This window comes from Ursus americanus, chromosome 18, assembly GCF_024610735.1.
Source record: "Ursus americanus isolate L20-20 chromosome 18, mUrsAme1.1.p, whole genome shotgun sequence".
Lineage (NCBI taxonomy): Eukaryota > Metazoa > Chordata > Mammalia > Carnivora > Ursidae > Ursus > Ursus americanus.
In genome coordinates, this window is record NC_142144.1 from 34,766,633 (window position 1) to 34,789,313 (window position 22,681).

The 22,681-nt window shown below is 42.0% G+C and overlaps 1 protein-coding gene and 1 pseudogene across 1 annotated transcript; both read left to right on the forward strand.

The window, feature by feature from the left end:
- The first annotated feature begins 11,319 nt into the window (after positions 1-11,319).
- LOC123781186 (olfactory receptor 2S2-like) lies at positions 11,320-12,279 on the forward strand. Its single transcript, XM_045780584.2, has one exon. It carries the CDS (start codon positions 11,320-11,322, stop codon positions 12,277-12,279), a length of 960 nt encoding a protein of 319 aa, XP_045636540.2.
- Positions 12,280-13,481: 1,202 nt separating this feature from the next.
- Positions 13,482-15,800, forward strand: LOC123781187 (olfactory receptor 13C7-like; annotated as a pseudogene).
- The last annotated feature ends 6,881 nt before the right edge of the window (positions 15,801-22,681 follow it).

The window sequence follows — 22,681 nt, forward strand, 5'->3', positions numbered from 1 at the left end:
GGAAGGGAAAAATGAAGGGGAGGAAATCAGAGGGGGAGATGAACCATGAGAGACTGTGAACTCTGGGAAACAAACTGAGGGTTTCAGAGGGGAGGAGGAGGGGGGGATGGGTTAGCCCTGTGACGGGTATTAAGGAGGGCAGGTATAGCATGGAGCACTATGCAAACAATGAATCATGGAACACTACATCAAAAACTAATGAAGTACTGTATGGTGACTAACGTAACATAGGAACAAGAATCTGACTGCCATTGGCCTGCTGCTCTGCTTCCCTAAATGTAGATGACAGTGGAAAAAGACTGACAGAGTTCTGAGGGAAAGGGGCTGTGAGTTCCAAATTCTGCACATCCTCACCATTGCATAAATATGACAGCTGAAAAGACATTGTTGGCACGTGGAAACACAGACAGCACATACCCCTGTAATCTCTTTTGCAGAAAGAAATTTTATTTATAAAATTTTCCCAACAAATAGTTAAAAATAAATAATGGAAGGACTGGGACAGATATGGTATGTAACACACAGTGGAGAATGGTCAAATGTCCGAAGACCGATGAAGTCTAATGAACGCTTGATACCAAATGTGCAAAGACAAATATATGAAGGAATTATTAGGAAATGCAATGAGGTAAACAGTGACAACAAGGCAATGGCATAACTCCAGTTATAATTCTAGATGACTTTATTAAGCTGAAAAATTTAGAAAAAGAAGTATAGTTACATCCCATTTATGGTCTCGTCTTATGAAGGATGTGGTGGGAAGGGGAATCTTATGAGTATAATACATGAGTGTAATGCATTGATACTGAAATAACAAAAGTATTAATATGCTTGTTGAGGGGTGTCTGGGCGGCTCAGTCAGTTAGCAGCCGCCTTCAGCTCAGGTCACGATCCCATGGTCCTAGGATGGAGCCAAGCGTTGGGCTCCCTGCTCAAAAGCTCAACTTGGAGCCTATTTTTCCCTCTTCTCCCACCTCCCCTGCTTGTTATCTCTCTCTCTCCATCTCTCTCTCTCTCTCTCTCACTCTAGGATGGATAAAAATCTTTTTAAAAATAGATGCTTGTGGAAATTTTAAGAGAAAATACCAGCAGACAAGTATTAGCATGAAGACTTTTGAAAGAATAAGAGCATGATGAATGAGCAAATTAAGTTGATCAAATGAAAAAAGTCATCTACTGAACCTCAGTAGATTTAAATCATTGTATATTAAATGATACAAAGTATCATTTAAACCCAGTTTCTTAAGGAGCTTCAAAATTTCTAACTTAGGAAAGATTAGGAGATCTATTGCAACCATTTTATTAATAGATTCAGGAAGAAAAGTGATCCATCAACAGATGTTCACAAGTCACTTGATAAAATTTCACATTGATTTCTGACTTTTTTAAAGTAGCACACTTCAATAAAGGAAACTACTCTTGACATGAAAGAAAGTATCAGAACATCAGCAAACAGCATGCCTACAACTTGGATTAGGTCACCAGCTTTCAACGTCTACATCATGTTGCAGTCTAGCTAATTAGATGAGATGAGGAAAATAAAGAACATAAATATTGAAAAGAAGGAAAAAAAGAAAACTATTCACAAAAGGTTGTTTAACTAGAAAAAAATTTTACTCAAATGCCAAAACTATGAGACATAGTAACAAAGTATCCTAGAGTGCTTGTATATAATTCACAGCAGTCCCAAAAACTTTACAATACCTGTGGAAAATATATAAGAACTACAAGAGACCTCTATCAGTATCATATATTTACAATGATCATATAGTAACAGGAGAAATAATAAGATATTTTCTTTTGAAGAAGGAAAAGCCCTGAATGTAAGCCTTGGGACATTTAACTACCCTCCAAGTGCCCTCATTCCAAGCCTTTCTCCCTCTTGCCAACAGGTTGGGATGAGCCCACCTCCACCCACTTTCCCATCCCTAGAGAAGGCCCATCCTCTTAGTTGGGAAGGAAGGCCCAAGCCCTGAGGCAAACACGAAGACTCCCTCATCTAAAGATCTCGGAAGCACAGAAAATCAACCTTCAACTCAGTCCATGCTTTTGGAGGTAACCAAAGACTCTAGAACAGCCCACTGACAAATGGAGGTTTTCAGAGCTCTGCTTACGTGCTGATTACTTTCCACCTCATTACAACTAGTGACCATTTATCTCAGGTTAGGATGATCCCTAAAATCTTGAAGAGATTACAGTCTCCAATGAAAGTTTTTACCAACAGGACCAAATCAAACACCCCAGATGGTTACAGGCAACAGGGCAAGAATGTATTCACCCAAATAGGTTAAATCAGAGCATTTTAGATGCCGGACTGTGGGAAAGGACCAGAAGCAGGAGCTGACTGCCTCTTCCAGCAGATAAGCTTCCTGGATTCCAGTCAACTGATGCCAGGAAGGAATGTGGGAGTGGGGGAGGGGATGCAGAGCAGCTGTCCCAGCTGCAGGTTCCATGTTTACCTCTGGTATCACGGTAAGTGTTATGAGGGCCACACAATATTTGTTCCATAGCCAGATTTGGCTAGAGGCTGCCAAATTGCAACGTCTGCCCTTAGCACTCACAACTCACAGCTGGACTCCCTAGGAATGCCATCACAGGAGTCAGCTACATCCTGCACAGTACACCTACTGTTTTGGCGGGGAATCTGCTCCCTCTCACTCTTATGTCATTCAGTGCAGCTACCAATCATAGAACACCAACTCTTGGCACAGCAATCGGTCTAATGGAAGGCATGTAACCTAAGCCAAACTCAACAGAGCGATTCCTCAGGACACTTGTAATTGGAGCAAGCAGAGAAAAGGGTCCTTATTAGCTTTCTGTGCTGCTCAGCAGATCACCACCAACTTATTAGCTTCAAGCAGCACACACTTATTATCTTGCAGTTTCTGTAAGTCAGGAGTTTGACCAAGTCCTCCACAAGGCTGCAGTCTAGGTGTTGGCCAGGGCTCGGTTCTCATCTGGAGACTCCAAGAGAAGAACCCGAATCAGGCTGCCGACAACCCTCTTACCTCCCAGGGAAGACTGAGGAAGTCTGCCCACCAGAGTGTAACATGAAGCCAGGAAAAGACAATAGAGGGAAGAAACAGATGAAAAGACCCAAGTCCTAATGACATGTTGAGTCCCTAATTCCAGCTGAGCCTGGGACTGAATCCACCCTTGAGTGTAGCTGCATGAACATCACAATCCATTGTGGGTTTCAGCTGGTTGAAGTAAGTTCTCTATCTAGCAGCCTAGGGAATCCTGACAATGACAAAACCCAAAGTAGAAGCATCATTATCTGGTCTCCCCCTCTTGCTGACCAGCATTCTCCACCTGCAATTTCACGTACATGGCAGACCATTCTCAGTTGACATACAAGAAACTGCAAACCAGTCTTGGTCAAATGCCAGGCTCTTTTTCTAATAAAAGAAAAGCAATAAACTCTCTTCAGGTCTACACTGCCCATGAACACTGACGCAAAAGTCCTAAATCGAATGTGACATCAGAGGAGGCTGAGCAGGGAGGTGGGACTTTTATCTCCACTGCACGATGATAAATCCCCACTCCAGGTGTCAGTGGAGACCATGTGGGAAGCCTGCACTTTCACCCTCTACCTTGTGTAATGAGGTGCCCCTGATCCTTCCCACTTGGGTGGTATCAGAGAGGGTCTAAAGGAGAGTCAGGACTGTGCCTGTGGCAGTGAGGCCACTCTTCCCATGATGTCAGCAGAGGACATGGCCGTAGTAAAAATGTACCCCTGCCCTTGCCAGTCAGCAGGGAATCAGCAGAGCCCTAGTGGGGAGCTGAAACTCCTGCTCTCCGGCAGCAAGGAGGCTCTCCTTCACTCAGAATGACAGGCTGGTTCAACAGCCAAAGAGCAGTCAGTGCAACCAGCACATTAACAGGCTAAATAAGAAAAATCACATGATTATATCAAGAGAAGCAGGAAAAGCTTTTCAAAAAACAGCACCCATTCAGATAAAACAAAACAAAATAGAAAAAGCTCAGCATTGAACTGGAGGTCCCGCCAGTGCAGTAGGGCCAGAAAAGAGGCAAGTCTGTCAATTTTGAAGGAAGATGAAAGTTGTTATTATTTACTGCTGTTATTACTGCCTACTATATACAAAATCTAAGATAACTGAGAGGTATATTTAACAGAGTGTTCCTCAACACTAAATCAATGTATAAAAAAGTCTACTGTATTTCTATATTCCAGCATCAGGTTACGAAATATTTTAAAACATACCAAGAAATATAACCATACATATTTATATATTTAAATATAAAAGTCTAATACATTCCTATTAAAATATAAATATCATCATATAGGGGGAAATCTGGCAAAAGATCTCCATGGCCTTCATGCATAAAATTTTTAATTATAACATGTTTTGAATGATAGTAAAACAGAGAAATGTTTCCCAATCATGGGTCAGAAAATTTGTTATGGAGATATTAGTTCTCCACTAATTGATATATAGATTCAAAGTAGTATCAATTTTTAAATCCCCAAAATAATTATTGTACAATTTAAAAAGTTGGTTCCATAATTACAGAGATGAACAAACGACTAAAAACAGCCATGACACATTTGAAGATGTACTAGATGGGGATAAAAGGACTTACCCTACAAGATATCAAAGTATACTGTAAAGCTTAATGACTGGAACAGCATAGCATTGACACATGAACAGAAAAATTAATGAACTGCGTGTTATATGCAACTAATGAATCATCGAACTTTACATCAAAAACCAGGGATGTACTGTATGGTGACTAACATAATATAATAAAAAATATTATTATAAAAAAAATAAAGTACCAAATGAATACCAAAAAAATAAAATAAAATAAATGAATGGAAAAGAATAGAGATCCCAGAAATGGACCCATTCATGTTTGGAGATTTGATATATAACACATTTGATGTATTACACATCACTGAGAAAGGATGGGTCATAAATGCAAGCACCACAATTGGAAAAACGTGTACCAAGGAAAAATGTACAAAATATTTACAGCAGCTCTCCACTAGGAGGCAATCCGATCGTCCATCAAAGTAGAATGTGTAAATAAGCTGGGCTGCATTCATATAATGGAACTTAGCGATACAAATTAATGAATTTAGCTAAACTCATAAACATGAATAAAGCTCACGAACATTGAAGAAACAAGTCAAAAAGAATACTTATAAGGGCTCAATTTATGCTGTTTAAATTTTTCCTTTATTAGAGAGAGAGAGAGAGAGAGAGAGAGAGAGCACGAGCAGTGAAAGGGGCAGAGAGAGAGGGAGAGAGACAGGGAGAAGCCAACTCCCTGCCGAGCAAGGAGACCAACAATGTGCTGGATTACAGGACCCCAGGATCACCCCAGGAGCCTAAGGTATTCAGACAACCAACTGAGCCACCCAGGCACCATGTATATAAGTTTAAAAAGGTGAAAGCCTGAACTATAGTGTTTAAGAATGTATATACAGTGATAACATTCAGGAAAACAAATAAAATCAGGAATGTGGTTATCTCTGGGAGGAGAGGGAGAGGATTGACAGGGAAGGAATACCCATGGAGCTTCCAAGGTACTGGCAATGTTCTACTCCTCAAAGTAGGAGATTATTACTTTATTATTCTTTAAATTAAAAATATGTGTTTAATGTATTTTCATATGCATGCTTTTTTTCACATTTTAAATAATTTTAAATTCCTAAAGTATTAAACACTACAACGTGATATCACTTCTCATCTTTCAGACTGGCAAAGACCAAAAAGAGTACCCGAGAGACTAAAATAGTATGTAAGCAGAGTGTGGAAGACACATATGCTTATACGCTGATGATAGGAATGTATACATTTGGCAATAACTCTCAAAATTACAAACGTACGTAAACAGGGATGTTTTTCCCACATGCAACATTATGAATATGCAAGGATATTTGTTGTACCATTGATTGTAACAGAATGAGATTGGAAAATACTGGAATATCTAAATGTCCATTAATATTAGACAGGTTAAAGAAATGATGACACATCCTTACAATGGAATAAATGCAGTCATTTCAAAGAATGAGACAGTATTACACATTTTTCCCAGATACATCCAAGGTATATTGTTCAGTGAGAAAATCAAGGTATTAAAACAGTGCACTGTTGTGCAAAATTTGTCACTGTCCTAATAACTTGATTTTCTCACTTAACAATATCCGTAGAATATGTCTGAAAAAAAAAAAGCATGAGGACATTGTTAACATTGGTTGCCTCAAGAGTACTTAACTAGGTGACAAGATAAAGGCTTAATTTTTATTCTATATTCTTCTATACCTTTTAAATATTTTTTCACACACAAGTAACACCTACTAATGGGATGAAAATCCCATTAGGTCAAGGAGGAGGATGAAATCAATGATGATAAAGAGAATCAGATGCATTGAGACTGAAATTCCTGCTCTGCCATTCACAAAAGATGTGGTGTTTGGTAAACTGTTTAACCTTTCAAAGTCTATTGCCTGGAATAAGAAACTAGGGAGATAATACATTTCAAGCTATACGACAAACTATTGTAATCAAAACCGTTTGATGCTGACACAAAAAAAGACACACAGATCAATGGAACAGGATGGAGTGCCCAGAAATGAACTGATGCTTATCTCATCAATTAATCTACAACAAAGGAGACAAGAATACACAATTGGGAAAGGACAGTCTCTTCAATAAATGTTATCCAGAGAACTAGAGATCTATATGCAGAAGAATGAAACAGTACTACTTTCTTATATCATACGAAATGTAAAATTAAAATGGAGTAAAGACCTAATAGTAAGACCTGACCATAAAACTCCTAAAAGAGAACATAGGCAACAATCTCTTGCAAATTTGCCTCAATAACATTATTCAGGATATGTTCCTCAGACAAGCAAAATAAAGGCAACAAAAACTCTTGGACTTCACTGAAATAAAAAGCTTTTGTACAGCAAAGGAAACCACCACCTAATTGAAAAGGCAACATACTGAATGGGAGAAGATATTTGCAAAAAATATATTTGATAATACATTTGGATACAATCCAAAATATGAAAAGAATGCATAACTCAAAGGCAAGAAAACAAATGATTTGATTAAAAATGGGCAGAGGACATGAATAGACGTTTCTCCAAAGATGACCTGCAGATGGCTAACAGACACATGAGAGGATGCTCAACATCACTAGCATCAGGGAAATGCAGATCAAACCCACAGTGAGATACCACTTCACACAGTCAGAAAGCCAAGAACCAAAATGACAAGAAATAACGTGTGCTCGCGAGGAAGTGGAGAAATGTTTAAATGAATGTTTGTGAAGTGTTTGGTACAGTGACTGGCACATGGGAGCGCCTCACTGAATGGAGCCAATCCTAATGTTGCTGTTGTTAGACATTCATTCTGCCTCCCCATTCTGGATGTCTAGGACTCAGCGAGCGGACAACATACTCTGGCCCCGAATTGAGCACTGGCTTCTCTGGGAGCCCGGGGAAAGCTCAGGAGGAAGCCGCCATCTGCTATACACTCTTCTCCATCTCCACTTGACCGTGTCCCACTCGTTACCTCTAATTGGGACAGGGAGATGGTCCCTGGAGGCCACAGGTATGCCTAGGGCCCATACCCTGTGCACACTTGACATTCCAAACTTTAAATTGCTTCTGGGATTAACAGGGTCCCTGTAGGAGTTCACAGCTGCTGCTAGAGGACTCCTCTCACTGCTGGGGAAAATGTACCCTTGGGATTTCTGGGCCTCAGACCAGGGTGACAGGTCCTCTCCATGAAGACTCTGTGCTGAGGCACCCACTCAACCTGCACGTCTAGGAGGAAGGATGTGAGAGAAACCCCACCAGAATCTAACGTTGCCACAGGGAGGCAACTGTTGGGGAAGAAGGAGAAAGAGGGTCTCGGAGGTAAAGGAAGTCCAGCAGGGGAGTGTCTGGGGTCCTTGTCTGGCATCCAGGGTCTGGCCCAGGGCACAGTGAGGAGCTGAGAAATGTGTCTGGGATCAGGAGACTCAGAGAAGAGGCTGCAAGCAGGATGCAGGTGGGAGGGCTGCGCTGTGGTGGGGACAGGGGTGGTGGCCATGACTTCTGCAGAGCATTTTCCAAAGATGGATTTTCCTCCTCACCCTGCCTCTGCTCCAAGCACCTTCCAGCTGCAACCGACTGTGAGCAGCTGATGCTGGAGCAGGAGGAATAGCAGAGGCTAAGCCCAGGCAGTCCCTCCTGCTCTACGGAGCTCACCAGTGACCAAGCCCCTGCCCTGACATTGTTGTTCTGTCTTCCCCGGGAGGAGCCCAGAGCCCTGGGAGGAAGGCAGCCAGATTTCCACCCCCAACTTGCTGAAATTTCCCAGAGATTGAGCCTTCCTCAGGGTCAGAAGGTGAGCAGACAGGCAAGCTAGGACCCATCTCTGTTTGTGATTCCCAGTCTGTGACTAGTTCTCTCTGTTTTCCTCACTTTCTTTCTACCCCTTATTCACAGGGGATACTCCCCAAGACCCCCCAGTGGATGCCTGAAACCACAGATAGTACTGGACTCTTTGTATCCTGTTTCTTCCTATACACATGTACCTATGATAAAGTTTCATTTATAAATCTGACGCAGTGAGAGGTACAACATAGCATATAAAGTTAGGTGAATGTGGTCTCTCCCTCAAGGTGTCTTATTGTGTTGGACTCCCCCATCCACCTGTGATGATGCAAGATGATGAAATGGCCACACGATGAGCTGATGAGGTGAGTGACTTAGGTACTGAGATGCAACATAAGGCTACTCTTGACCTTGTCACCATATATCAGAAAGGCTATCTTCTGCTCCAACCCACAGCTGGAGGTGATGGCAGGGCAGGAATGGAAGCTTTGGAAACAACATGTGAGTGAGGATGGTTATTATACTGAGAATGTTTTTCCCTGAATACAAAGAAATTTCTGCCCATTGTATTAGAAAATTTGATAATATTGGGGCATCTGGGGGCTCCATTGGTTAAGCTTCCTGCTCTTGATACCAGCTTGGTCATGATCTCATGGATGTGAGACGGAGCCCGCTTCGCGCTCTGAGGTCAGTGAGGAGTCTGCTTGAAATTGGTCTGCCCGTCCACTCCCCCAGTACTGCTCCCACAACTGCTCTCTCTCTCTCAAAATAAATAAATTAAAAGTTTTAAATAAAGGAAAATTATAATATTGAGGAGGTACGAAGTGGAATCCCTACATCTATTGATTTTGCTAAAACTTCTTTTCAGTCACTCTTATCCAGATACATTGTTTACCTAATTGAGATCACAATAGTGTGTATAATTTTGTATTCTCTCTTCTATTATTGAAGTGTAATGATGCAGTTGTGTAAAAACTATAAATATAACTTCAATGTCTAATATTCCATTATATGAAATGCACCATTAGGCATTTAATGGTAGACAGTTATTTTGTCTCCTATGTTCATTCACAAATACAGCTGTGATGAATACTTTTAGTGAGAGACACCGGCCTTCACTCTCATTGTTCCTTTAGAATTCTTTCCCAGAGGTGGAATTACTGAGTTATACGGGTTTTTCAAGTTTACATTTTTCTATTCAAGCTGCTCGCCAGAGAGGCTGTATGACAATGCATAGGACTCTGGACTGCATCGTGTTCCCTTCCATTTCTTTTTAAAATATTTATTTTAGAACCAAGGAGCAGGTGCTACTGGCAGCAGGTGGGCAGAGGCAGGGATGGTGCTAAACATCCTTTGATGCACAGGGCAGCCCCGCACAACAAAGAATTCTCCAGCCCCAAGCTCACTGGTGCCAAGGCTGCCAGAGTCTGGGTTCAACTTAGAGCAGGAGTTACTCTGCCTGACAAGGTACCTGACATAAACTCTGAACATGACGGAAGCAAGAGCGCGCTGCACGATGAGACAGATCAGAGAAACGCAGAGCTGGTACTGGAGACAGACTCTCCTAAACATCTGTGCAGGAAAGTGAGGCAGCCATTGGGTGGAAAGAACTCAGATTTGGGGCCTGTGATCCAACCCCAGCTCTGTCCTTCAATCTTAAGAACCAAATCTTTGGCTCCACTGAGCTTTGGTTACTTTTATCTATAAAACTTGAATGATGATATTTTCTCCGTGGGGTGTTTCAAAGAAAATGGCACAGAATAGATGCTCCTTAATACCAACCATTCATCCTCTACCCTCCACCCACTACACACACACACACACACACACACACACACACATGCACGAGCACACATGCCTGTACACACACCACTGCATTAAGAATGTGCTACAGATGTGTAACAAATGAGAATTAGGGAATGTAGAGTCTGGGCAACGTAGCTGCTGGACTGGAAATCCTCTCCACAAAGGCATGTAAGTCTCCCGTAAGCTAGCTGCTTGTGTGGCACACAATAATGGAGCCAGAGAGCTGGTTATTATGCAAAATAAAAGATAAACATAAGAGGACAAAGAAAAAACAGCCCTTATTCACCCCTGGCTAAGATTTCTCCATATTCTAATGAACTGGAATTAGATGTTAATGCCATGTATCCTGATGTCAGGTAATTAGACTCAGCCTGGTTATTAAGAACTGAGTTAACAGGTCAGTAAGCTGCGTGGCTGTCATCCACAGTGTGGGTCCACTCACTCCAATTACTCCTTCTGTGGACTTCATAAAGTTCCTCCCCAAGGGGGAACCTCCCTCACACATTGCGTTTAATATGTATTCAAACAGGCAGATCCCAATTCTGACAACAGTCAGGTCTGTGCTGCTGAGGGTGGGCAGACTAAGGACGTGTCCCTCATACGTTGAACGTTTACCTAGGCTATTCTGCCTGCATGTGGATTAACACTTTTAAACAGGTACCTTCCGAATGTAATCAAGGTCTAAAGAGCCTTGAAACGTTGGTAGTTTCAAGGATCAGCTTGGGGATTCTCCTCTCTGAGAATCTAAGAAAGCCCGGACTAAATGAAATTTCTATGCATTTACATCAAAAAGAAATAATTTACAGCATTTTCCCATGCTCATCATAAAGCAGAGTAAAAGCCCTCCTTGACTGGAGATTAGCTCTGTTGGGCTAGTTCCTGTCTCTTTCTCCACCTTGCTCAGAAGACTTGGACAGGTCACTTCCCCTCTCTGGACCTCATATCTGTAAGCTCTGTTGCAGCCCTGACCTTCTCTCATTGAACAGCTAAGCACACTCCCACCTATTGCCTCTTTCAGTCACTTATCTCTTATACACATATGCTCTCCTATTATGTAGCTCGGAGTGACGGTATACCAGATGGCTGAGACTCTTCTCAAAAATACCTGCCATCCTGCCTTTGTACTTTGCTGATGACAGAACCAATAGCACATGGAAAAAGCCAATTGGTCCTCCCCTGTGGAAGGGTTCATTATCCTGGGACTCTCAGCCTACCCGAGGCTGGAGAAAATATTCTTTGTGCTCATCCTCCTGATGTACCTGGTGATCCTGCTGGGCAATGGGGTCCTCATCCTGGTGACCATTCTTGACTCCCGCCTGCACACGCCCATGTACTTCTTCCTGGGGAACCTCTCCTTCCTGGACATCTGCTACACAACCTCATCAGTCCCTCTAATCCTGGATGGCTTCCTCACTCCCAGGAAAACCATCTCCTTCTCAGCCTGTGCCGTACAGATGTTTCTCTCCTTTGCCATGGGAGCCACAGAGTGTGTGCTTCTGGGCATGATGGCATTTGATCGCTATGTGGCCATCTGTAACCCCCTGAGGTACCCTGTGGTCATGAGCAAGGCTGCCTATGTGCCCATGGCTGTCAGCTCCTGGGCTCTTGGTGGGACTGCCTCTGTGGTACACACATCCTTGACAATTCAGCTGCCTTTCTGTGGGGACAATGTCGTCAACCACCTTGCCTGTGAACTCCTGGCTGTCTTGAAGTTGGCCTGTACTGACATCTCCATCAATGTCATCAGCATGGGGGTGACCAATGTGATCTTCCTGGGGGTCCCAGTTCTGTTCATCTCTGTCTCTTATGTGTTCATCATTGCCACCATCCTGAGGATCCCCTCAGCTGAGGGGAGGAAGAAGGCCTTCTCCACCTGCTCTGCCCACCTCACTGTGGTAGTCATATTCTATGGGACCTTACTTTTCATGTATAGGAAACCCAAGTCTAAGGCTCTCCTGGGGGACAACAAAGAGGACCTTTCAGACAAGCTCATCCCCGTCTTCTATGGGGTGGTGATCCCCATGCTCAACCCCATCATCTACAGCCTCAGGAACAAGGATGTGAAGGCTGCTGTGAGGAACCTGGTGCCTCAGAAATGCTTCACCTATTGATATAGGATGTCTTTTCTGTGGTCTCACCGCGTGGGAGACAGACTTTTGATCATTATAACTACCTTTGAAAAGACAAATCCAGTTATCCAGATTGGTGTCCTGGCATTCAGTGCACTTTCAGGGAATGTTAACTTTTCAGAGTTTATTGTTTGTTTTTTTTTTAAGATTATTTATTTGACACACAGAGAGAGAGAGTGCACACACAAACAGGGGGAGGGGCAGAGGGAGAAGAAGAAGCAGACTCCCCACTAGCAGGGAGCCTGACTAGTGCTCAGTCCCATGACCCTGGGATCATGAACTGAGCCAAAGGCAGATGTTTAACCAACTGAGCCACCCAGATGCCCCCAGAGTATATCTTCTGAGATTTGGCCATATATCTGAGAGTTTCGACAGATCCTGTAAAATAAATATCTAATTGAATACACAAGACATTCTGAACACATGTTAGACCTGAGGAGAGAAGAACCACGACAGCACGCTGAATGGCCGTGCTGTGTCTAAGCTACACAGTCAGTACCCGGAGGAGAGAGGGCGCTCCCAGCACCGTGGCCATCCCTCTTGGATTCCCCAGGAGAGTCACAGGAACAAGGAGGAAGTGGAAATGTTCATTTTGGATTTTTTTATTAAATTCAGTTTGCCTGAAGTACTAAGAAGAGACAAAGACAATTTCTCCACATAGAGAGCTTTTGGCTGGGAACAATCTATTCCGATACACTAAACTGAGGCTATTTTTTCTCAATGCACTTCACATTATGAAACATGCTAGTAAGTTAACTGCAAAAAGAGTATAGAGCTTGAATTTGATACTCATCATTTACAGGAATTCCCACCAGAAAAGCTAGTATTTGGTGAGATAATAACTCACATTCTGAAAAAAGAAAGGTGATAGAGAAATAGACAGACAGAGGCTAAACATATTTGAAGAATTTGGGGGCTAGCATTTGACATGTTTCTTTGTTCCAGGACTTCTCAACATCTTTCATATGCTACTGTACCCTGTGACTGTCCAAGACATGGAGACTTGGGAGCACTTCCTGAGACTCCGTAGCTCAGCAGAACAAAAATTGGGAAGCATTTCCTTCCCTGTGACCTCGGGTGGGCTGCTTAACCTTTCCCAGTCTATTTCTTCATATTTTACACCTAACCACTTGATTTTACACAAATTAGTTATTATAGATAAGTATTTTATAAATGGCAGCACAATGAAACGATTAGATACTAGTAGTAGTGATATCATGAATGTTGCACAGTGCTGGGTGCCGTGTGGAACAGAGTAAGACATGGTCCCTATATAGAGCAATAGACACACAAGGTAAATGAGAGACTCAAGAGATGTTAGCAGATGAATAGAAGGATTTTTATGGCAAGTTCTATGAAATGCCTTGATCATTGGCTGACTTATTTAAAAAGCGTATGTAGCAGGGGATCGGTAGGAGAAGGAAGGGAAGAATGAAGGGGGGTAAACAGAAGGGGGAATCAACCATGAGAGACTATGGACTCTGGGAAAGAAACTGAGGGTTTCAGAGGAGGGGGGGGATGGCCTAGCCTGGTGAAGGGTATTAAGGAGGGCAGGTATTGCACGGAGCACTGGGTGTTATACAAAAACAATGAATCATGGAACACTACATCAAAAATGAATGATGTACTGTATGGTGACACATCATATCATAATAAAAAAAAAGAAAAAATTTAAATCATAAAGAACTTTTAAAAAAGAAAAAAAAGCGAAAATAGAAAGTGAGTCCAATTTTAAGAATAGATCTTAGAGGGGCGCCTGGGTGGCTCTGTCATTGAGCATCTGCCTTCGGCTCGGGGCGTGATCTCAGAGTCCTGGGATCGAGCCCCCCATCTGGTTCCCTGTTCCTCTGGAAGCCTGCTTCTTCCTCTCCCACTCCCCCTGCTTGTGTTCCCTCTCTCACTGGCTGTATCTCTCAAATAAAATAAATAAAATCTAAAAAAAAAATGAATAGATCTTAGAAGTTGGAAGGTTCTGCTTCAAGCGATATTTACATTTTCTTGTATTTATTAAGAATGAATTGCCTAAGGATGCATATTTTGTTAATAAAATTTCACATCCTTATGTTAGTCCTGTTCCTGATTTCTACTTGGCACCAGTAGGGGAACAATCTCGCTATTGTAAATCCACAAATGACATCTAGTAGCCATTTAAACAAACTTCAGACATTTAGGGGAGCCATGCAATATCATTGTTAGAAGAGGCTTCGGGGGGGTTTCTTGTTCAATCCTATGGACAGGACGCATGCAGTTCCTCTCCAATGCCCCTCACCCCAGTCAATGCGCAATCGCTGAACACCTCCAGTGACAAAGAATTCAATACATCAGATTCTAGATTTTTCACTCAGCCCTAACAAATTTTTCCTTGAATTATGCTTAACTATACCCTCAAGTAGCTTCTACCTTCACTCCTAATTCAGCTTCATGCCACAGCAGACGATGCACCCAAACTCTTCTTCTGAGTCCCCTCCAGCCAAGGGACCCAGTATTTCCTCCTATGCCAATTCTTCTTTCTGCTCATTCTCTCAGTGTATGTAGTGATCCTGCTGGGCAATGCCGTTCTCATCCTGGTCACTGTGTCTACCACCTACCAGCACATACCCATGTACTTCTTCCTGGGGAAGCCCTCACTCCTGGAGATTTGGTACACAACCCTCTCAGTCCCGCAGATTCCTGACATCTTCCTAAGATCCAAGAAAAGCATGCCCTTCTCATCCTGTGCCAAGTAGATGCTTCTCTCTTTTCCATGAAGTCATGGAGTGTGTGCTTCTGGGCGTGATGGCATTTCATCTCTATGTGGCCATCTGTAACCCCCTTAGGTATCCTGTAGTCACGAGGAAGCCTGCCTACGTGCCCATGGCTGTCAGCTCCTGGGAAGCTGGAAGCATGACTGCCATGGTGCAAACATCCTTAGCGATGCAACTGCCCTTCTGTGGGGACAATGTCATCAACCACTTTACCTGTGAGATCCTGGCTGTCCTGAAGATGACCTGACATCTCCATCAGTGCGATCAATATGGCACTGGCTAATGTGATCTTCTTGAGCATTCCATTTCTGTTCATTTTTGTCTCCTGTGTGCTCATCATTGCACCATCCTGAGGGTCTCCTCAGCTGAGTGGAGAAAAAGGCCTTCTCCACCTGCTCCGCCTACCTCACATTCGTGGTCATCTTCTACAGAACGATGCTCTTTGTGTATGGAAAGCCCAAATCCAGAGACCCCCTGGGGGCAGACAAGCAGGATGTTTCAGTCAAGCTCACCTCCCTTTTCTATGGGGTGGTCACCCCCATGCTCAACCCCATCATCTACAGCCTCAGGAACAAGGATGTGAAGGCTGCTGTGAGGAACCTGGTACTTCGCAACCACTTCATCCAGGGATGGTGGAGGGGTCCTGATAGATCTCTATTCCCCAGTTTCACTCACCTGAGGGTCTCAGAGGGCAAGATAAAGGGCCAATTTCATCAAAGGTACATAGGCAAATCTGATCACACGGAAGGCTTTATGTGAATAGGAAGTATTTAATGGGACGTCTCTGCCCCATTCTAGAAGCACTTCTGCAAAAGTATATACCACTGGTCAAGCCTTAGAGTTGTCTATCTTTCCGGTGAATACTAAACTACTTGATGTCCAGGAAAAATAACATGTTGAGTTTTAGTTTTGACTTACAAAAAGTTCTAGCCCACAGAGGAGTGCGATTCCCAAATTCTGCTACCCTGACCATTGCACCAATACGAGAGTTGAAAAGACATTGTTGGCACATGCAAACACAGACAGCACATGCCCATGTAATCTCTTTCTCAAAAAGATATTCTATTTTTAATGTTCTCCCAACAAATAATTAAAAATAAGTAATGGAAGGACTGGGACAGATATGGAGAATATCTGTATGGGACAGTGGAGAAAGGTCAAATGTCTGAAGACCGATAAAATCTAATGAATGCTTGATACCAAATGTGCAAAGGGAAATATATGAAGGAATTATTAGTAAATGCTATGAGGTAAACAGTGACAAGAAGACAATGGTGTAACTCCAGTTACAATTCTAGATGACTTTATTAAGCTGAGAAATTTAGAAAAAGAAGTATAGTTCCTCTTTTGATGGTCTCATCTCATGAAGGTTGTGGCAGGAAGGGGAAACTTATGACTATAATTCATTGAATTGATACTGAAATAACAAAAGTATTAATATGCTTGTTGAGGGGAACCTGGGTGACTCAGTTAGTGGCTGCCTTAGGCTCAGGTCATGATCCTAGGGTCCTGGGATAGAGCCAAGCTTCAGGCTCCCTGCTCAACTACTCAATGTGGAGTTTCCTTCTTCCTGCCCCTCTGCCCTCCCCCACTTGCTCTCCCTCTCTCTCTCTCTGATAAATAAAATCTTTAAAAAAAAAGAACTTTGTGGAAATTGTAAGAGAATATACCAGCTGACAAGTATTAGCATGAAGACTTTTGAAAGAATAAGAGGAGGATGAATGAGCAAATTAAGTTGATCAAATGAAAAAAACTCATTTACTGAACCTCAGATTTAAATCATTGTATATTAAACACATGATACACATTACCCAGTTTTTTAAGGGGCTTCATGGTTTCCATCACTAGTAAAGATTAGGAGGTCTATTGCAATCATTTCATGAACAGATTCAAGAAGAAAAAGTGATCCCTTCAACAGCTGTTGAGAAATCACTTGATAAAATTTAACATTGATTTCTCACTTTTTAATTTTTTTAAAGATATATTTATTTATTTGTCGGAGAGAGAGAGCACAATCAGGGGGAGCAGCAGGCAGAGGGAGAAGTAGTCACCCCGCAGAAAAGGGAGCCCAATGCGGGACTAGATCTCATTGTCCTGGGATCATGACCTGAGCCGAAGGCAGACGCTTAACCAACTGAGTCACCCAGGCATCCCTTTTTCTGACTCTTTTAAATAGCAGACCTGAATAGAGGAAACTACCCTTGACCTGACAGAAAGAATCAGAACATCAGCAAGCAGCATGCCTACAACTTGGAATATGTCACCAGATTTCAACATCTACATCATGTTGCAGTTTAGCTAATTAGATGAGATGAGGAAAATAAAGAACATAAATATTGAAAAGAAGGGAAAAAAAGAAAACTATTCACAAAAGTTGTTTAAAAATTTTACTCAAATGCCAAAACTATAAGTAGTAAGAAAAAACACTTGGAGTGCTGTATATAATTCACAGCAGTCACAAAAACGTTACAATACCTATGGAAAATACATAAGAACTACAAGAGACCTCTATCAGTATCCTATATGTATAATGATCATATAGTAACAGGAGAAATAATAAGATATTTTCTTTTGAAGAAGGAAAAGCCCTGAATGTAAGCCCTGGGACATTTAACTACCCTCCAAGTGCCCTCATACCAAGACTTTCTCCCTCTTGCCAACAGGTTGGGATGAGCCCACCTCCACCCACTTTCCCAACCCTAGAGAAGGCCCATCTCTTAGTTGGGAAGGAAGGCCCAAGCCCTGAGGCAAACACGAAGACTCCCTCATCTAAAGATCTCGGAAGCACAGAAAATCAACCTTCAACTCAGTCCATGCTTTTGGAGGTAACCAAAGACTCTAGAACAGCCCACTGACAAATGGAGGCTTTCAGAGCTCTGCTTACCTGCTGATTATTTCCACTTCATTACAACTAGTGACCATTTATCTCAGGTTAGGATGATCCCTAAAATCTTGAAGAGATTACAGTCTCCAATGAAAGTCTTTACCAACAGGACTAAATCAAACATCCCAGATGGTCACAGACAACAGGGCAAGAATGTAGTCACCCAAATAGGTTAAATCAGAGCATTTTAGATGCTGGACTGTGGGAAAGGACCAGGTGTGAAGCAGGAGCTGACTGCCTCTTCCAACAGATAACCTTCCTGGATCCCAGTCAAGTGCTTCCAGGAAGGAATGTGGGAGTGGGGGAGGGGATGCAGAGCAGCTGTCCCAGCTGCAGGTTCCATGTTTACCTCTGGTATCACTGTAAGTGTTATGAGGGCCACACAATATTTGTTCCATAGCCAGATTTGGCTAGAGGCTGCCGAATTGCAACGTCTGCCATTAGCACTCACAACTCACAGCTGGACTCCCTAGGAATGCCATCACAGGAGTCAGCTACATCCTGCACAGTACACCTACTGGTTTTTTTTTGGGGGGGAGGAATCTGCTCCCTCTCACTCTTATGTCATTCAGTGCAGCTACCAATCATAGAACACCAACTCTTGGCACAGCAATCGGTCTAATGGAAGGCATGTAACCTAATCAAACTAAGTAGAGCGATTCCTCAGGACACTTGTAATTGGAGCAAGCAGAGAAAAGGGTCCTTATTAGCTTTCTGTGCTGCTCAGCAGATCACCACCAACTTATTAGCTTCAAGCAGCACACACTTATCATCTTGCAGTTTCTGTAAGTCAGGAGTTTGACCAAGTCCTCCACAAGGCTGCAGTCTAGGTGTTGGCCAGGGCTCGGTTCTCATCTGGAGACTCCAACAGAAGAACCTGAATCAGGTTGCCGACAACCCTCTTCCCTCCCAGGGAAGACTGAGGAAGTCTGCCCACCAGAGTGTAAAATGAAGCCAGGAAAAGACAATAGAGGGAAGAAACAGATGAAGGGACCCAAGTCCTAATGACATGTTGAGTCCCTAATTCCAGCTGAGCCTGGGACTGAATCCACCCTTGAACATAGTCGCATGAATATCACAATCCATTGTGGGTTTAAGCTGGTTGGAGTAAGTTCTCTATCTAGCAGCCTAGGGAATCCTGACAATGACAAAACCCAAATTAAACTATCATTATCTGCTCTCCCTCTCTTGCTGACCAGCATTCTCCACCTGCAATTTCTCTTACATGGTAGATCATTCTCAGTTGACATACAAGAAACTGCAAACCAGTCTTGGTCAAATGCCAGGCTCTTTTTCTAATAAAAGAAAAGCAATAAACTCTCTTCAGGTCTACACTGCCCATGAACACTGACGCAAAAGTCCTAAATCGAATGTGGCATCAGAGGAGGCTGAGCAGGGAGGTGGGACTTTTATCTCCACTGCACGGTAACAAATCTCCACTCCAGGTGTCAGTGGAGACCATGTGGGAAGCCTGCACTTTCACCCTCTACCTTGTGTAATGAGGTGCCCCTGATCCTTCCCACTTGGGTGGTATCAGAAACGGTCTAAAGGAGAGTCAGGACTGTGCCTGTGGCAGTGAGGCCACTCTTCCCATGATGTCAGCAGAGGACATGGCCGTAGTAAAAATGTACCCCTGCCCTTGCCAGTCAGCAGGGAATCAGCAGAGCCCTAGTGGGGAGCTGAAACTCCTGCTCTCCGGCAGCAAGGAGGCTCTCCTTCACTCAGAATGACAGGCTGGTTCAACAGCCAAAGAGCAGTCAGTGCAATCAGCACATTAACAGGCTAAATAAGAAAAATCACATGATTACATCAAGAGAAGCAGGCAAAACTTTTCAAAAAACAGCACCCATTCAGATAAAACAAAACAAAACGAAAAAAGCTCAGCATTGAACTGGAGGTCCTGTCAGTGCAGTAGAGCCAGAAAAGAGACAAGTCTATCAATTTTAAAGGAAGATGAAAGTTGTCATTTTCACTGGTGTTATTATTGCCTACTAAATACAAAATCTAAAAAAGCTTTGAGATATATTATATTTGATAGAGTGCTCCTCAACACTAAATGCATGTACAAAAAACATCTATTGCATTTGTATATTCCAGCAACAGGTTATGAAATATTTTAAAGCATATCAAGAAATAGAAATATTTAAGTTTAAAAATGATGATTAAATATTTAAATATTTATAAATTTAAATATAAACATGCATGTTTACCTATTTAAATATAAAATTGTGATATATTCATATTTAAATGTAAATATAAATATCATCATGCAGAGGTAAATCTAGCAAAAGATCTCCAAGACCTTTATGTGTGAATTTTTAATAAGAACATGTTTTGAATAATGGTAAAACAGAGGAGTATTTCCTATTCATGGGCCAGAAACTTCACTATGGACATAATAGTTCTCCTCAAGTTGATCTACATATTCAATGTAATGCCAATTTTTAAATCCCCAAAATAATTATTCTATAATTTAAGAAGTTGGCTCCATAAAAAATAGAGAAAAAAATGGACTAAAAACAGCCATAACACCTGTGACGGTGTATTGGGTGGGGATAAAAAGGACTTACTCTACAAGATACCAAACTATACTATAAAGCAATATTGATTCGGGCAGCATAACATCAACACGGCAACAGGCAAATAAACCAATGGAAAAGATTAGAGATCCCATACATCGCATTAAGAAGAGAAACGACAACAACATATGATCCTCTCAACTGATGCAGAAAAAGCATTTGACAAAATATAGCATCCTTTCTTGATTAAAACTCTCTACAATGTAGGGATAGAAGGAACACACCTCAATATCATGAAAGTCATACACGAAAAGCCCACAGTGAATATCATTCCCAATGGGGAAAAACTGAGAGCTTTTCCCCTAAGGTCAGGAACATGACAGCACTGTCCACCCTCACCACTGTTGTTCAACATAGTACTAGAAGGCCTAGCCTCAGCAATCAGGCAACAAAAAGAAAGAAAAGGCTTCCGAATAACCAAAGAAGAAGTCAAACTCTCACTCTTTGCAGATGACGTGATACTCTACGTGGACAACCCAAAAGACTCTACCCAAAAATTGCTAGATCTCATACAGGAATTCAGCAAAGTGGAGGGTATAAAATCAATGCACAGAGATCAGTTGCTTTTCTGTACAGTAACAATGAGACAGAAAAAAGAGAAATTAAGGAATCGATCCCATTTACAACTGCACCAAAAACCTTAAGATACATAGAAATAAACCTAACCAAACAGGCAAAGGATCCATACTCTGAAAACTATAGAACACTTATGAAAGAAATTGAGAAAGGCACATAGAAATGGAAAAACATTCCATGCTTGTGGATGGGAAGAACAAATATTGTTAAAATGTCTACACTACCCAGAGCGATCTACACATTCAATGCAATCTCTATCAAAATACCATCAACATTTTCCACAGAGCTGGAACAAATAATCCTAATATTTCTATGGAAAGACACTGAATAGCCAGAAGGATGTTGAAAAAAAACCCAAAGCTGGTGGCATCACAGTTCTGGACCTCAAGCTATATAATAATGCTTTAACCCTCAAGACAGTACGGTACTGGCACAGAAACGGACACATAGATCAATGGAACAGAATAGAGAACCCAGAAATGGACCCTCAATTCTATGATCAACTAATCTTCAACAAAGCAGGAAAGAATATCCAATGGAAAAAAGACAGTCTCTTCAACAAATGGTGCTGGGAAAATTGGACAGCCACATGCAGAAAAACGAAACTGGACCATTTTCTAATACCATACACAAAAATAAACTCAAAATGGATGAAAGACTTAAATGTGAGACAAGAACACATCAAAATCCTAGAGGAGAACACAGGCAGCAACCTCTTCAACCTCAACCGCAGCAACTTCTTGCTAGAAATGTCTCCAAAGGCAAGGGAAACAAAAACAAAAATGAAGTATTGAGACTTCATCAAGACAAAAAGCTTTTGCATAGCAAAGGAAACAGTCAAAACCCAAAAGACAACCTGCAGAATGGGAGAGGTATTTGCAAATGTCGTATCAGTTAAAGGGCTAGTATCCAAGATCTATGAAGAACTTATCAAAGTCAACACCCAGAGAACAAATAATCCAGTCAAGAAATGGGCAGAAGACATGAACAGACATTTCTCCAAAGAAGACATACAAATGGCCAACAGACACATGAAAAACTGCTCAACATCACTCGGCATCAGGGAAGTACGGATCAAAATCACAATGAGATACCACCTCACACTGGTCAGAATGGCTAAAATTAACAAGTCGGGAAATGACAGATGTTGGTGAAGATGAGAGAAAAGGGAACCCTCTTACATTGTTGGTGGGAATACAACCTAGTACAGCCACTCTGGAAAACAGTTTGAAGATTCCTCAAAAAGTTCATAATAGAGCTATCCTATGCCCCACAATTGCACTACCAGGTATTTGCCCAACGATACAAACATGCACTCCAATATTTTTAGCAGCAATGTCCACAATAGCCAAACTATGGAAAGTGCCCAGACATCCCTCAACAGATGAATGGAAAAGAAGAGGTGGTATATATATACAAGGGAATATTACTCAGCCTTCAAGAAAAAAGAAATCTTACCATTTGCAATGATGTGGATAGAACTAGAGGGTATTATGCTAAGCAAAATAAGTCAATCAGAGAAAGACAATTATCCTGTGATTTCACTCATATGTGGATTGCAAGACACAAAATAGAGGATCATAGGGGAAGGGAGGGAAAAA